This window comes from Cyanistes caeruleus, chromosome 13 (genome assembly GCF_971803275.1).
Source record: "Cyanistes caeruleus chromosome 13, bCyaCae1.hap1.1, whole genome shotgun sequence".
Lineage (NCBI taxonomy): Eukaryota > Metazoa > Chordata > Aves > Passeriformes > Paridae > Cyanistes > Cyanistes caeruleus.
The window spans coordinates 12,504,226-12,521,710 of NC_141713.1; the positions used below are offsets into that span (position 1 = coordinate 12,504,226).

At 37.2% G+C, this 17,485-nt stretch overlaps 1 protein-coding gene across 6 annotated transcripts in view; it reads right to left on the reverse strand.

The window, feature by feature from the left end:
- Nucleotides 1–560: 560 nt before the first annotated feature.
- The window catches only part of WDR72 (WD repeat domain 72), a 103,514-nt gene continuing 86,589 nt past the window's right edge, over nucleotides 561–17,485 (reverse strand). For all 6 annotated transcript variants that reach the window (XM_086848907.1, XM_023934038.2, XM_023934039.2 and 3 more), the window contains 2 exons: nucleotides 9,578–9,676; nucleotides 561–3,838 (listed from right to left, as the gene is read on the reverse strand). In XM_086848907.1, coding sequence (XP_086705033.1) covers nucleotides 3,783–3,838; nucleotides 9,578–9,676 — 155 coding nt within the window. In that variant the 3' untranslated portion in view covers nucleotides 561–3,782. The remainder of the gene's footprint in view (nucleotides 3,839–9,577; nucleotides 9,677–17,485) is intronic.

A 17,485-nucleotide genomic window follows, 5' to 3' on the forward strand; every position in this document is an offset into this window, starting at 1 on the left:
GTAAAATAGATGCATTTTCAGTTTGCGGATCTATAAATTCAAATGATACCCCAACTCAAATGCTAAGAGTAGTGCTAAATCTTTGTCTAGCAGTTCAGTCTACATATTCAATGAGGAGGGAAAAAGGGGAAAACCAGTCCTTGAAATTCCTCTGCATCCTTTTCTCATCCAAGAAGCATGGCAAACAAAATCCAGCAGAAATATCCATTTCAGGAAGCAGGACTTAGTCCTCACAGATGTGGATGCAATGCTATTCAACATAGCTCTGGGATTTGTGCTGGAGTTCACTGTCCTGTCTGCCTTCAGAGAACTTGTTCTTTCAAAAGGAGTAAAATCCTGGGCAGAGGTAATGCTGCCTACTGAACTGTCCCCTTCTTTTCTGAATTTTCAATGCTTCAGCTCAGTCAGATTTACAAAACCATTTCCCTTGCTAAGCTGCTGCTGTTTGGAGCCCCATTACATAGTGGTTTTGTGAAAGTGTCACTTTGTTTCAAACACTGAATCTCATTAAGTCCCATGCCAATGTGCTTTGGATTAGGGAAAGGCATTACTACACAAAATACAACCCCAAAACAGAAGCAGTTTATTACAATGATCAAATTTAAAATACATATATGGCACAAGAGATTTCAAAATATAATGTTTGGATTTGGAGACATAAATGAACAGTTCAAACTTTAGGGAGGTTTCCAGACAGAAATCTAGAGTTAGTGACCATTCAGTATGACCAGTCAGACCAAGTGTGAATTATTTGGAAAACTCAAAATCTCACAAATAAAAGAGGTGCTGAAGAGTTTTGATTTTGTCTTACACTAAAGCAATAAGTGCCTTTCAATTAAAAAAAAATAATATAATGAACTATGCATGTAATGTAAAAAATGCTTATAGGATTTGAAAGCCAAAAGTCTAGGTTTAAGTAAGAACCTTGCACATATCACCCTAAACTTCAACTTCATGCTCATTTTTGTGTGAACTGTCCCACATTTCCACTCTGGATTGCTCGTTCCTCCTCTGGTCTTTGCACTGAGGCCAGTGCTTGCCCTGGCACAGCCTGGGCACACAAGCAGTAGTGCAAACATAAATGAAGAGACACAGAAGTCTGAGGGTGGAGTGGGGAAAAATCACCCTGACTGTGAAACCATACCTTGAACTGTACAGGTCATTGGAGCCTGTGACTTCTGTATGGGAAAAAATACAAGCCAAACCAAAACACCAAATTCCTTAAACAGTTTAGGTATTCATGAAGCTTTTACCCCATATTTAAAGTTTAAACAACTACTCAAAAATATTAGCCTACTATTCCTTTTGACAGGATTCCTCAGAGTAACACAATAGAAAAAGGTATTCTTAATTGCCTTGGGACTTTGTTGTAAACTCCATCTCCTTTAGCATGAATGCAGTGATACATCAGACCACAATCCTAGAAAATGCTTCTTCAGTTTGGCTTACAAGAAGCTATCACAGAAAGTTAATCTGTATTTGTGTATTCAGCTCTGAAATTGTCACTTTCTTGCAAAAAAGATTTTTCTGAGTTCATTGTGAGCACATATAATAAAGTTGGTTGTTTGAAAGACATCCAGAAGACAAGGGGAATATATTTGCTTTACTGGGAAATAAATGTACCTAATAAAAAAGTTCCTGCTTTACCTTACTGATCCTGTAATGATAATTAGCACAAAGCACGCACAAGCATGTGCCAAACACCAATCATCACTGCACAAACCATTCCAGCGGGCTGGCTGTATTGGCAGGCTGCTGATGTGCACTGCTTTGCAGAATTAAAGACAAGCAATCAAATATCATGTTGCACAAATGTAATTGCTACTACAGCAGTACTGGGTGTTATGGACAGTGCCAATTCCTTGAGCTATGAGACCTCCTTGAACACACCCATTTCTGAAATATCTAGATGAAAGGGTTTTCAAAAAATTTGTTATCCTGGCCCAAGTGAGTAGATGCTGATGCAAAGCAGTGATGGCTCTTGTGAACAGACTCTTTAATGTCCATGGAAGAGACTGCTGCAGCAACTGGATGTGGTTGTTTATATGGAAGAGGAGCAAAGGAGGAAGACGGGTCCATCCTTTGTTTGCAATTTGTTCTACTCTCTGCAAGGTTCTTTTTACCTTCTTGATGTTTGCAAGTCTCATTCAGCCACAAAAGTTAAGAGGAGGATATATGTCAGCTAAAGACATGTTCTGCTCTCAGTTGTGGAGTGCAAGTATAAATACATCAATGATAATATTCCACACATCCAGCATAAGAAATGCAAGAATGAAGCCGTAGCACTCAATATTCAGTCACCATAATTCAAATACTACCACATATGAACAAAAGATACATTTTAGAGAGGAAAACTCCTTCTATGAACAAGGAAAGTTGTTTCTGAAAAATACCAAATGTGTTAAAACCATTGACTTTTCTGCCCAAATAAGTCATTTTTCTTCATGGTATTCACAGTCACAGAAAAAATAGCATTAATTATCTTTATCTTCTCTGGATTGCAGCCAAGTTGAATTACATATTCTTTAGCTGAATAAAAACTGGGTTGCTTCTCACAATGCCCTTCCACCACCCAGTGTGTCAGAAGATCATACACTGCACTGCAGGACATGGACTTACAGGATATAAAAAAACAGAAGGAAGAAGCTTTCACATTTGCTTCATTCAAACTATATTGTAGCAACAAAAACCAGGTTTTATCACTCCTGCAGCCCCAGAGGAAAAAATGAGATTCATTGCCAGAGAATCTTTTCACATTGAAGAAACATTGACTCTCCTGGTTAAGGGATCTTATGGCTGATGTGACAATTAGAAGGGATAACTCAGACCAGGATTTCCACCATAAGGTCCAGATCCACAAGGAACATCCTGAAGATCCTTTGCCTTGAGGAGCAGCTTCAACTATTGGCAACAAAGAAAGTGAGCTTACTGCTCTGAGCAGCCATTATGTGACAAACCAGCTTAAGTCCCACAGGATAGAAGGTGATAAATGGGTCTAATCAGCCACATATATTCTACAAATATAACAATATTTTTTTTTTAGGAGAAAAAAAAGTAAAAAAGATATAGCTGCTTTTTCCAATGAAAACCAATTGATATTCAATGAAGTACATAATTTCAGAAGAGGACCCCAATGGGCTTCTCCAGTTCCATACTGGTACTGCATTTTTACAGACGATGGTAATGGTAGTATTTAGAGAAATGGAAAATTTGCATTCTAGACATGACCAGATTTGTTATCAATTTCCTATTCTCTAATGTGTACAGATCATTCTTTGTATTTTAGTTATTTCTAAATTTTTCATGTTTAATTCAAATTGTGAATTTCTCTTTTTAGTGAAAACAGGAAATTATTTGAAATGCATTTGGTTTTACTCAGTGTTGAAATGTAAAAAAATTAAGAAAGAAGGAGAGAGAAAAATTTAAATTTGATGCATGTAAAACAATACTAAAATTGATATAATTGTTAATGGAAATCAAAGTTGTAAAGATCACTACATAAACAACTGAATGCTATCTAAAAATGAAGAGTTAATATTTTCTACTACAAAATGCTGAAATTCAGTTGAATACATGTAAATCTATTAGTAATGGAAGTGTGAATTGAAGCCAATAAATCAGCCAAAATAAGTTGGTCTTATGGAAGGTATTTCTTCTGAAAATGAATTGTTAAAGGTACTGTGATAAATCCAAAAAGCGATTTCATGTCCACCACACCATATATGTCCTGTTTTGGGCTGTCCTTCTACATCTTCCAATTCTTTCATCTCAACAGGCTTGTTCTAGCACACCTTACAGGAGCACACCTTAGATATCCAGGGATGTGGCTTCATGTCATCTGGAAAAGAAATGCACAGTTTCTTACTGATTCACAATCTGAGGCTTAGTTATTTTACAATATGAAGCAATAGCTGAGACTTCGTTACTAAAATACGTTATTTACAGTATTTTTATAGAGTAACAAACTCTATAATTTTTGTAACAGAATAAAAACTTTCAGCACCCTCATATTAGTGTTAAAAGGTCCAGAAATCTACTTCCAGAAGCACAGGAAGCAGTATGGAACCCAAAACAGCTCAAGAGAATTTATGGCATTCCTCAAAACTCTTTCCCTGTACTGATTTCTGCTTCTTCCTTTCTTTTGTTTTAAAGGAAGGTGCTCCAGTGGATCAGCAAAAAGATAATTCCTCTTTTAAATTAATAGGGTTTTATGTTTCCTCTACAAAAATAACTGTCAAATAATATATATTTTCTCTTAGCAGAAAATAATCATACAATAATAATCATAGCTGTAAGCAGAAGTAATGTTATATTATATTTCCTGTCAAGGCATTTTAAAATCCATAGAAAAGTTTTCAATCATCAATTTTGATCTTCATGTTTTCTTTTAATTTGATGTACAGTAATATTTACAACCTGAATTTTAAATGTTACTTGCATTAGAAATACTGCTCAAACAGGTACCACCACACTTTTCATGAGTATATGAACACAGAGAAAGCAGTACACATTATTTTATTGCAGTACAATGAATATTTTGTAAATTTATTATATTATCTATGACCTTTCTGTCTATCTGTATCATAGACACAGAGACATATGCATTTTCTTGATGACTATTAGGCAATCTTCTAATTTTATAGTTTAATTTGCTATTAAAAAACAAAACCAAAAGCAAACAAAAAAATCACAAATCAAACCAAAACATATGAGTCTTGATTCTAGTAACCCAGAACACTGGTAGAACATGGCACTACATCTACTGCAGTGAAATTATAATTAATACATCCATGTCTACACTGGAAATTCCAGAACTTCTTTCTGGAATATTCCTGAGCACTGACAATTTATGAACAGTCCCTGGGCCATCAGTGCCTGTGACCAGTGGGCTGCCCCTACATTGCATCTTCATCCTGCTTCATGCATCCTCACAAGCAACAGCCTCCAGCATCCCATTCCCAGGTCAGTCCTCATTTACTGCCTCCTGCTTTCCATGAGGATGCAAGCACAGAAAATCAGTATTTTCTAGAGTGCTTTGTACCTGAAAATTTACTGAATATTTCCTTTTCCATTCTGCCTGTGTTCTGATCAACATCCATAGAGGTGAGACAATGCTGATTTTAAAACCACCCTTCGGTGGATGGGACTTGGAGCTGGTGAGTATTTGATGCAGTAATTATAACTTGCCTGATAACAAGATAGTCACACTTCTAGTGCTGTATTTTTAAGCAGAGTGTAGCTAATAAGAATCTTCTGTTCTTCTTACATTTTTATTTCTATTTGCTACAGTTCTGCCTCCCACACACTATATTTCAGGGACAGTCAGAGACCTTTCCCATCTCTGTGCCAAGGTCTCTAAATAGGACAAGCAATTAAGCAAGACTGTGAAAACTGCTTGGATATCCCTATTATCTGTTATGCACCCAGAATTACATTCTGTCCTGAAAAGTGAAAAATTGAAGAGAAAGAAAATTTAATATGTGCAATGGTTTTGGAATGAAGGGACAGGAGAGATCATGAGCTGCAGAAGGGACCAGGCAGAGACTCAGGCAGAGGCTGTCTGATACCTAAGGCCATAAATATATAGGGGTTTTACCATTTTTGTGCTTTCTATCCAAAAGATGGAAAACACTGTACTTTCCATCTACAGCTTCCAATTCAATCTCCCATTATAGAGGCTCAGTTTCCCTCTATTTCCAAGTGAAGTAATAGTCTATTTCCTACTCTACTGCAACGTGTCTTTTGGGGACTATAAGAGGGAAGAAGCATCTGTGTCTACGTGGTGATTCTTGTGATTTCAGTTCAAGTCTATTCCTTTTTCCCCACAGGAGCTGCACTTGCAGAACCCTCCCTAGTGAGACTGCCCCACATATGAAAGCTAAGACACCTCAAGCTGTGTTTAGCCCCACTACAACCCTCTTAGATTTTGACTAAAAAGATTCAGAGCATTTTCAATCCCCTTAGGAACCATTTCAAGCAACTCCCTTTGGACAAGATGATCTGCATCTGGGGATGTAAATTTTCCACCACTATTTGTACAAGAAAACTCAGACCTAGAAGTCTAACTAACACATCCATGGGCACTCATTTTCAGCTTCTTTTCCAGTTTCCTTAAATGTGGAAAATTTGTCTGGTAAAATGAAAAACTGTTAGGAATATTTATTTAAAGAAAGGGTCACTTTAAGGGATAGTGCATTCTGCATGGGAGATTGATATGATTAAAAGTCAAGTTCTACAGAAAACTGTTGCAATTCTTATCTGATTATTACATTCAAGGCCAGAGCAGAGACAAGTTTGAAAAGCCAAGGCTTTGCATGTCAAACAGGAGTAGTCCTCAGCATGTGCCTCAGCAAATGGCAGTGATAAACCTACTATTAGGCATCTGGGAGAGAAGCCCAGCATCTCCTCTGTGTGGGGCCTAAAATAGACATGAGCCACTATCACAGATAATGGCAGCCTGTAGCCACATGAAGGGAGAAACTAAAATCTATTTCACTTAGACAAGAAACTGCAGTCTGATATTTACCTGTGTCCATCACTTGTGAAAAGTGTTTACTGTGAATTATCCAAGAGAAAAGTGCAGGTTGAGGGGTTTCATTACCTATCTGAGAGTAGTTCAGATCACACATTAAACACAAGAAATCACAGGTAAATCTTGGATTGGTGTCTTGGGTAGTCAAATGGATTCCTGCTATTCATCTGAGTATCTGCCTCCTACAATTGCTGGAGGCCCACACGCAGAGCAGTGAGAACATGTGCAGACACAGAATATGTGAAAGTAAAACAGAGTAAGTTTAATGTGATTTTTGAAAAAAAATATCACTTTGAAAATAAAGCTCATTCTAATGTCAAGGAAAGAGACTGCACCTTTCACCAGCAAAAACCACAATGTACAGATAGATGTGTTAATGGCTGCTCTGCAGCCTTCCTGAATCTGGTAGAAGTTGCAATAAAGAACACTTTCTAGGAATAGCTGGAATTCCTTCCAGGTATATTGCCATATTTTCACCTTTACTTCTTCAGAAGAGATAATAAAATAAATATATTTCTTAACATCATTTTTGCAACTATGACAATATCTGATAAGCGAAGCAAAAGAGATTTTTATAGATTTATTAATAAAAACTTATAAATTAAGTTTGCAAGTTTGCCCAGACTTTAAATATGTGTGAGAGAGACTCTTAAGTCACAGGTTTCACCAAATCAAATGCTGACTCATCATAGCCAACTGAATGTCATACTATTGTTTCAATGTTTGCTACTAAAAGTAAATGGTAAGCTTTAAGTAAATGTATTGTGTTACCAAATCTTTCCTTTCAAACAAGCACTTCTGTCAGAAGTGTCTTAATTTCTTATCACAGAATTTCATCCGCACAAGGAGCAATAAATAATTCATGTTCCTAGCTCTTTGTTGTGTGTCCCTGAACTGCACAGAGCTGGAAGGCTGACAGCTGTGTCAGGACAAGCACCAAAGATCTGACATGACAAGTGACTAACAAGTTTCTTTCAGTCTATAGTGAAAGAAGACAATGGCATAAAGTGCAAAAACGAAATCCTGAAACAAAATGAAACTGTTTCTTTCTCTTTACCTAAGTGTTTGCTATGAGCTTATTTCCGACCCATAACCTCTGGTCATTTTATAGTACTGCCCAACCCCCTTTACTCCTCACATTCGCCTGGCCATTTACGCCTGTCCACGGATCAATATGAGCAATTCTTGGAGAAATACGATGTCTCCATGACAACCAAGCCACAAATTCTCAGTGGAAAGCAGTGAGACCAGTAGTGAAATCTCCTGAGGTTTTCAGACCTATAAGACAAGATGTCTTAAAATGCAGGAATGGACAGAAACAAAAGCTAGAGTAATTCATTGTTTATTACTAGTTTAATGATGTCAGATGGACCGATTGGAACTCAGTTTTTAAGTTTGGATGCTTTATCAACATGTATTTTTGCCAGTCAATATTCACCTACTGACAGGCTTTTATTCTTCCTATTACTTCATATAGATATGCAGTGTGCAGAATTGGATATGTAAGTTCCCATCCAAACAGGTACACTTTGCCAGAGAGAATTAATTTAAGGCTAAAATTAGTGTTGTCTTTAAGGTACATTAATTATCTCCCAAACACTGTAGTGACACCTTGCTTTAATTCTTTCTCACTTCAAAACTGATCAAATCTTGGACAATCCATATTTTGGCTCATAATTTCTGCTGAAGAGACTACAGACGGTTTCTGAAGGAGATACTAAACACCACAGATTGTCAAACCTGGCTCCTTTCTGAGTAAATTATCTATTTATTTCTAAATCTCATGCTGGTTTCTGCTGGACAACATTGAGTCCAAGTCTATGTGGCTTTAAAATGAATAGAGATTTACAATTCATTGGTTTCAATTATTGTAACATACACTGGTGCTCATTTCTCTGGAAAAGATGAAAAGGGAATGTAGTTCAAATCAGGTATATGACAGTAGTTGAACTCCCAAGGAATCTTGGAAGAGTGGAGTGTGCTGAAATATAATCCCCCAGACATGGGTCCTATCCGGGTTCTGAGATGACTTAGGGGACCTGACATGGATTTCAGACTGCACCCTTTGACTGAAAATTAAATCTCAGCAGTGTTCCTTGGGGAAGGATCAGGGGACTGTTGGCAGCTGCCCCCTGTCAGCACAGCCTGCAAGATTTGGAAATCTCTTAACTAAGCTGACAGGCCGCAGAGACGATGAATCAAAAATATGATACACGGATCAGCACACAAAGATGCAGGAGGGTACAGAGAAACCAGATAAAGCAGGAAGGAAAATACCAAGTGAAGAAAGATGTTTAACTCTTTCACTAATGAGGACTATGTGTAGGTTATGTGTGGTGTATATGGGTCAAGCTCACAGTTCACTTAAAAGATCTTAGTATTTAGTCGCATAGAATGTTTTTAATCAGCTGTGACTGGATACAATTTATATTTAATTGTTTCCTTTTGGGATTCATTTAATAAATTTCGTAGATGTTCCATAACGAGAAAGATAATGAAACTACATGAAGATAAATCTTTCGGTTACCAAAAAGGATGCACTTTATGGATGTTCCTGTATTTAGCTGAATCAATGTTAAGAGTCATTAAAATGAAATAATGATTGTGAGCTGATTTAAAGGAAAGAATCAAGCTATTTAATGCCACCAATTTTCTTTCCTCCAGAGATACGGTGTTTGAGCGTCCGCTGCTGCATTCAGCTGCAGAATATACAGTACTTCTAATTTTTCATAATCTCACGCCACCTTCAAAGGGTCAGACATTGTACATATATTAAGTAAGCAGTGTAGTCCAAAAGTAATTATAATGAACTAGTAGTGTCAGCTTTCTTTTTGGTCATAAAGCCTTTATCCTTTCTAAGACCTGAATTCCTGATGAAAGAGGAAAGGATAACAGCTCCACACTGTGACCCCTGGAGGTGACCATTAATTTGACATTGCAGCTGCTAAAAAGGAAACAGCATTACAATGTGCTTTTTTTACAGACCCAAAAGCTGTGCCAGATTTATCACTTGATACTTGGTGGCTGTCTTAAAATGCCTCTCACCTGGACTCTCAGACTCTTCCAAGACACATCTGTCAGGCGTATCCTCCACATCTTGGAAGTTTGCCGAGTTGGAGCTCTTGTCATGCTTCAGCACACTGACTGGAACAACAAGGAATAAAAACACAGGGAGGGAGAAATGTAATGTATGCAGAAATCAACACTTCCTGGTTTTCTGCAGAGCCTTCAATGCTGAAGACATAATTTGTAAACACAAATAATAGATTGAAAAAACCTCCAGAAACACAAACTACTTATATGCAGCTACAGGACAGTTGAAAAATCCATAGACAAGAATGCATGCAAGGTGAAACTTGAGGCATCAGCTTAAATGAGGTCCCTTTGAAGCAGAAGACCAAGTTTTTTCTTACAGAAACCTAAAATAATAAAATAATTTAGAAGTCATAAAAAAATGCTTGTCTGTTCCACCAAAGAAGCCAGTAAACAACATAAAAAGATCAATTAGATGGTTTTGTAATTACTGGAGTCATTCAGCAAGGAGGGAAATGGTGTATGTTTTAAGACAAAAATATGTTGCATACAAAAATTGGAATGTGTAAGAAAATTACTGATAATTCCAAAGTGAAGTGAAACCCAGACTGAGTTGCAGTTTAAAGATTACCAAATTTAGTTACATGTTTTATGTATTTGCTAAAATCAATTTCATTTCAGAGCACACAAATATTTTCAGGGAAATAATTACCTCTCTGTATATGACTTTTAAATTCACTTGGCTTTTGAACAAATTCCACATAACTGTTCCTGAGCAGAAGAGAGGTACTTCCCTTTTCAAAGTCCATTTCCCTCTCTTCTGCTTCATATCTCTACATGGAGCCACAAATATAGCTTGAATAAGTATTTTAGCAATTATTAAACAGTATATTATAGAATAGCATAGTAAAGAATAGATCTCAAGTTTTTTGTCTGTTAAAACTCTTAGCTGATCCTATTTCCTAAGATAATAGCAGTGGCTAGAAAACATTTCTTTTTTTGTAATATCTAGAAAACCAAGCAAAGTTCCAAACTTCCAGGGGATGGGAATACCAAGGCCTATGAACAATCTCTGTGTTCATCTTCTTTTCAAAAGAGGAAATAAATTCCCTTATAAATTTTGATGGATCTTTTTTTTTCTTTTGACCAAATGAATATTTGCTGAAGGATTATGTAATTTAAACACCTATTTAAATTTTCCAAGATTATGAGTGAATCAACAAGGCCTCAGGGCAGTATGAAGACAAGCTCAAAAGACACATATCCCACTTCAGTGCTCTGTGCTTTCCATGGGCTTGCAGCTATTGATCCCAGGTCACCAAAAGGTTCCATCACTCTTGACTCGTGAGGCTACACAGAGTCTGTTTGAAACAATCAAGGCTTCAATACTATTGTAAAATTAGAATCTTGAAAAGGTAATATTAAAACATAATAAATAATGAAATATGTGATAGTGACACCATGCATTTCACCTGAAAAAAACAAAAAACCCAGTAAAATTTGCTGAAAAGATTTGCCTCGGGTAGCAACAAATCAGTATGTAAAACTCCACCCAGGTAAATTGGGGAGTCTTGACTTGATAATCTGCATGGGGTGAGGTTGACATTGGAGAACAATTACAGCAACAAATAACAAATTTTCTTGCTCACACATAAAAAAGCTACGATATGTAAAGGAAGAAATGGCTTTAAAGATATCTGTCCTTTTCTCTTTTGACAACATTTAAATAATTTTCAAATGCACTAAATGGAGATTCCCCCTTTGAAAGAAAAATTGGAATATACAATTATTCATATTATATTTAAAAACAAAATAATTTTATGCCAAATTTCTAGAACACCTTTTTCTAAAGCAGTTCTTCATACAGTGGAATCAGCTGCACTGTGCTGAGCAACAGATTGAGTAATTACAGCTGCATGAATTTTTAAGTCAGAACTACTCTGAAGTAGAATAATAGGAAAATTTCCAACAGAGTACCCCATGATGAAAGAGAGAAAACAAGAAGTACAGCTATGCCTTTGAAGAGAAAGCAAAAAATCACAAGACCTGTCTGTTTTGGTCTAATAGTAGTCACCAAAAATTCAGAATCAGCTTTTCAAATTGAATTGCATTGTGTACTTTCATCCAGTCAAGAACTCTTATAGTGAACCAAAGAGGGAAAACACTTCCACAGCACCAGAACCAGTCCCAGGTAGGAGCTGGCAGAGATTTCTCTTACTGGAAGTCGGTGCTGCAGCTCCTTGCATGGGACTCAGACAAAACCTGCTCAAGTGCTCTGCTCCTTCCCAGGCCGTGTCAGCACAAGTCAGACAATTTCAACAGACCAGCTGGATTTTACATCACAGTACTGACCAGTGCTCTCAGTGAAGGTACCAGATTCAGCTGGGAGGTAACTCAGAGAATAACAAATAAAACCCACTAGAAGCACACCCATACACAGATGAGGCATCTCACAAGGAAGGTGTGAAATGAACAAGAAAGAAATCAAGACAGGACAGAAAGATGCTTGAACAAAGCAGGAGGATTTCCAGTTGATGTAGCTGAGTAGGTGCTGCAGAGATTTGGGGAAATCTGGGAGAGGATGGAGTCATTAAAAGCCAAGAAAGACAAAAATGAGAAGAAAAGGAATGACAGGCAGAGCTGATAGAGCTGAAAAATGCCAAAAAGCATGAAACACCTGCAGTAATAGCTGGTCATTAGGAACAGTTTAAAAGGAGTGGAAAGCAGGGGTGGAAAGGGTTTTCATGGGAACAGAGAGACAGAACTCTGGACAATTTGTGAAAAAAAGCTGTCAAAGAAGGCAGTTCAGCAAGTGTGAGTGAAGGAGGGAAGTGCTTGTTTCAGAAAACGAGGATACAGGCTGGGATCAGGTCACTTGTGCAAATAAGGAAAGTCTCCCTCAGCCATGTCACCTGCTCAGAACTACACACACCTCCCTAGACAAAACCAGGCAAAAAAACTTCACAAGACCCTGGTATATGAAGTTACATAATGAATGCATGCAGTGAGCAAGAAAGGGACCAAGGCAGAGACCTTCAGATGTTTATTTTCTAAAACATCACGTTATATGCTCAACTGGAAAAGAAAGGTTTCTTAAAAATATCATAGAAGAACAAAGGGAATTGAAAAGTTAAAAATAAGGAAAGTACAGTCTGGCCCAAATAAAGGGTGAAAGTAAAAATGGCATTATGTAATCAAGGAAAAATATAAAAAAAATCTCAACACTAACACCTACTTTACTACATGTTCTCTTAGGGGAATAGGATTTGATAATGTACAAATATCAGTAGGAGAAAGAGGGTTCTAAACAGCTTATACTAAACATAAACAGTGCCATCTTTATTCAGAAAACACTCTGTCCTACTTTGGGTTTAAATGGACCTTAAAATTACTTTTGCTTCCCTTTGAAAGGTAATCTCTGTAGTCAAAGTGACATAAATAGAGTATAAATGAGCCCCAAATCTACGAGTCATAAGCAAGTTAAAAACCATTTCTGATATTATAACTCCAACAACATTTTCTTTCTATTCAGTGCAGTATAATTTCCCTTGTTACACAGACAGTAGAGATTACCTTTGTTAGCATGGAAATAAGGTAAAAGGACATATTTCATTGAAGCAAATGACCTTGAACTTAGCATATAAAAATGATATAAATCTTCATTGCACAGGATCAATCTTGAGAATTGTAGTATTTTTTTCTGATGCATCTTAATCAGCTGTTAGGACTTGTTTACTGAACTTGATACCCATTCTCTTAATTTATTGAAACAGAAAAAGTCATTAAAATAGATATGGGATTTAGAATAGTAAAGGAATGTCATAAGATCATAGTATTTAATGAAACATTTATGTGTCTAGTTTCAAAATATTTCAAGCAATTCCACACAATAAAAACAAATAATTTCCAAAAGGATACCACAGACTGGTGATCAGTCTTTAAAGAACAGTCTTTGAAAAAACTATTGAAGCCATTCTTTGTGAATATAGCCTAATCACGAAATACAGCAACAACTTATCATGGTGATTTACTTCTACACGTTTGCTTCAAACTCTGAAAAGCCTTGTTCCACCCTGGAAATACCCTACACTAAAGTCTAAAACACATGCTCTGCATAACAATTTTTGGAGGGCAGACACACTGAAGAAAGAAGTTTGCATAACTCAGGCTAAGAAAACATTTAGCATTTTCTGATAAGATGCCTGTGTTATTGATAAGGTGGATTAGTGACTTAAAGACAGTCTGTCTGCAGGGAAAACAAGAACTTATTTGTCATTCAAAACAACAGGACAAGGCAACAAAAATTATTTTTCATTCAAAGATATTAGGCCAGAAAGGATACAGGTGATAAATATATTTAAGGTTCAATATGAAATACAAAGCACCAGAATATATGTAAAACTGCATAAAAAAAAAAAAAAAAGCTCTAAAGGGAAACAAAATGTTGGCATTTTTAAATTTTTTGTAAATGGATAAAACAACTGTGCTGCAATGTCACTTCTGAGCTGTTTGGCTTCTACAGGCACTTACACCGAAGAAGCTTGATGGAGCAATAAATGCTTTGAGTACTATTTTAAAAGCACGTTTCATAGACGTCATAAAAATATAATGAAAAGTATAAGAACAGCCATATTTGCTGAGACTTAAAAATATCAGTGTAAGAGTCCAACAACCATAAAATAATACTTTACCAGAAATTTCTCCTAAAGTCCAGTTTGAAACTCAAGGAATTACAAAGAATTTTTTCCCCTCCTGGAATAAACCACATTAGATTTTTGTTTCACAAATTTCTTCAGTTTTTCCTTAAATGTGGAATTTTTGCATGGCTAACATCCTACACCCTAGCTCACTTTGACATGGCAAACTCCGTAATTTTATCACACAGGAAGACACCTCATTTTGTTTGTCTGCCTGTTCCCTGATGGCTTAATGTGCAACTTCTTGTTTGAGAAAAGGCACAGGTCTGAGCCCAGCACACTCTCTCCATGACCCCTGTGGCTGAAATCCTTTGTCTGCTCTCCAGATGCATGGCTCCTAACCTACTTTGCTTTTTCCATGTATTTCCAGACAAACTAAAAGGGTAAGATTATTTCATAAATATTACAAGAAAGGCAGAACATATCATGAGCTGCCAAGAGAAACATCAGCAGGAGCTCTGCACATCCCAGACACAGGAAAGGCAGGCACTGAGGTGACACTGTGCAGGTGGAGCTCCCCCTGCCCTGTGGCAGGTGATGCCCCTGCCCAGCAGGGTCCCAGCAGGCAGGAGCCTGGCTGGATGGGGATGTGGCCCTGCTGGCACCAGTGCTGAGGCTCACTCACAGGTTTTCCAGGTGATACTCCCTGGTATGGTGCTTGCCTTTGTTGCCACAGCAGGAATGCTGTTGACTAATGCTCAGCTTGCAGTCCAGATTCTTTCCTGAGAAACTGTTATCTTGCTTTTTCTTCCCCATCCTGACTCTTTGCAGAAGACTAATCCTGCCTCAATCTAGATCCCTGTCCTCATCCTTATTGAATTGAACCCTATTTTATTTCTAGACCATTTCTCAGGCTCTACAAACCAAAAATTCATTTCACTAACAGAAGACATCAGATGCTGATCATTTCATAAAGGTTAGTGTCATTTGAAAAAATCTGCACAGGCATATGTAGTTGTCATTTAATTGAGAATGGCTGGTTGTTCTCTTCTGATGATTAAATATCACACTGGCCCAGTTTTCATTACATTTTAATTTAAAAAAGAAAGATGAAGATATTAACCTAGAGAAACACATTATTATTATTCTGAAGTGAATGCTGCAGAATATGGAAGTTGAAAAAAGCCAGTATGGAACCAGTCAAACTGGAAGGTCCTTTAACTTGAATCCATAACAACAAATGCAGAAGTAGGACCTGATATGACACAGCAGAGCTCAGTTTGCAGAACAACCAATGCTTCTTCCTGGGAAGCCTGAGCTGGCTCTTGCACTTCAAAGGCACCTGCAAACAGAGCCTGTGCTGCTCGCCAAGAACATTTTTCCTTCTGTATGTGAGAAAGGTGTTAACATATCAAAAAAACCCTCCAAAGCCCATTTTCCTTTCTCCCCATATATATAAGGGCAGCATTCCTCCAGACAGAAAAACTGAAATTTTCAGTGATTCTTTTCCCAATATACCTGGAAGTTTTATTCACCCAGAGGGACTTCCCTATTTCTCTCAACTAAAATATAATGTCATGTAACAAATTATGCTCTCAAAGGACATCCCATTTTTGTTTCATTAGTGCAATGAAACATTCACTCAATTTTAAAGCAGTTGTCTTGATCTTAGTTGTGATTTATAGCAGATTCTGTCCATGTATTCTGTGTAGTATATATTATAAAACACCTAACTAGTTAAATTTGTCTCTGTGGGTTCTGCTGCAAGAAATAAATTCTTTCCCATAAAATTCTACAGAGCACCTACTGCACAGCTCTGAAGCACAAGCTTCTGTAAAACATAGGAGGATTTAAAAAAGGAAAAATGCATCCCCAAACTGCCTTTTATAAATTCTTCTATTGTTATGTACTGTTTCTTCTTCTCAAGGTCCTCTTTGGCTAGAAAGCCTAAATTTCTCTTTTCCAGTTTTGCTAAGTGTATCCTTTAATCAAATATGATGTGAGACTGAATTATTTGATCAACATTATTTCTCCCTCTCTTATTTTTTTCCAAACAGTAATTGAGAGAAAATAGGGAAGGAAAAAATGGTTACAGAATTAGTAAGGAAAGCCAGAAACTATTAGTTACTTGATAATCAGTCTCTTTTGTAAGTTAAAGTATATAGCATTTCCTCGCCTATCCAAACCTCTAAAAATATCACAGAATATGCTGAGATGGAGGGTGCCCACAAGGGTCATCAAGTCCAACTCCTGGCCCTGCACAGGACCATCCCCAAGAATCCCACCCTGTGCCTGAGAGCGTTATCCAAACTCTTCTTGGACTGTTTGGTGCTGTGACCGCTTCCCTGGGGAGCCTGTTCTAGTGCCTGGCCACCAACCACCAAGTATTAAGAAGCTTTTCCTAAATAAAGCAAAATTCTCCCTGGTTTCTGTACATCAGACCAATGGTGCTGCAGAGCACACAGTGCAAATGTGAATCCTATCCCTGTGTCAGTAGCACCTACAAAACCAACAAAGAAATACTTCCTATTTTTAAAATTGCATAATTGACAGCATTGACATTATTATTTTCATGATAATAGATTGATTTGGTATTCAAATATAAAATCATTAATCAGGAAGCTTGCAGAGGATTCTAATTCAGTCCCCTTCTACAGAGAAATTATTGCTGTAGATTGCGTCAATTTGCTTTTAAAACCAAAACGAAAATGTGCAGCACAGTTATGACACAGACACATCCCTGTGCATAATACGAGTGTTACAGCTTTTATAGTCTCCCCATCTCTCGATCAAAGCTGTCCAAATAGCTTAATCCATGAAAAAAAAAATACACAGAGCCTCTTTATTAACCTCTTCTGGCCAGATTATTGTTATTCTTTTGCATTATGGCCTCGGAGATGTATTACTGATAGGGAGGTAAAGCCAACTGCAGCACAGCATGACTCTGCTGAATGGCTGCTGTAGGAAAGTGGAAGTACTTATTTCCAAGACATTTCTGTGATGCTCCCTACTGTTAAAATGTTATCTGACTTTAAAAGATTTTCAGTTCAATTGTAAGCAATAAGTAAACTCAAGCAGTACAGAACCGTATACTGAGGAGTTTCACTGGCTGGTCAAACAGGCATTATTCCAAGAAACTAATGTTGTATAGGACTGCTTCCTGGTGGCTGAGACCTCTGATTGGCAAAAGACAGTGGACTTTTCAGTCAGCAAGCTAGTTACCCATGGATGTGGCTCAAGGCTGACACACAGATTGACTGGTTCACACTAATTTACTTCACAC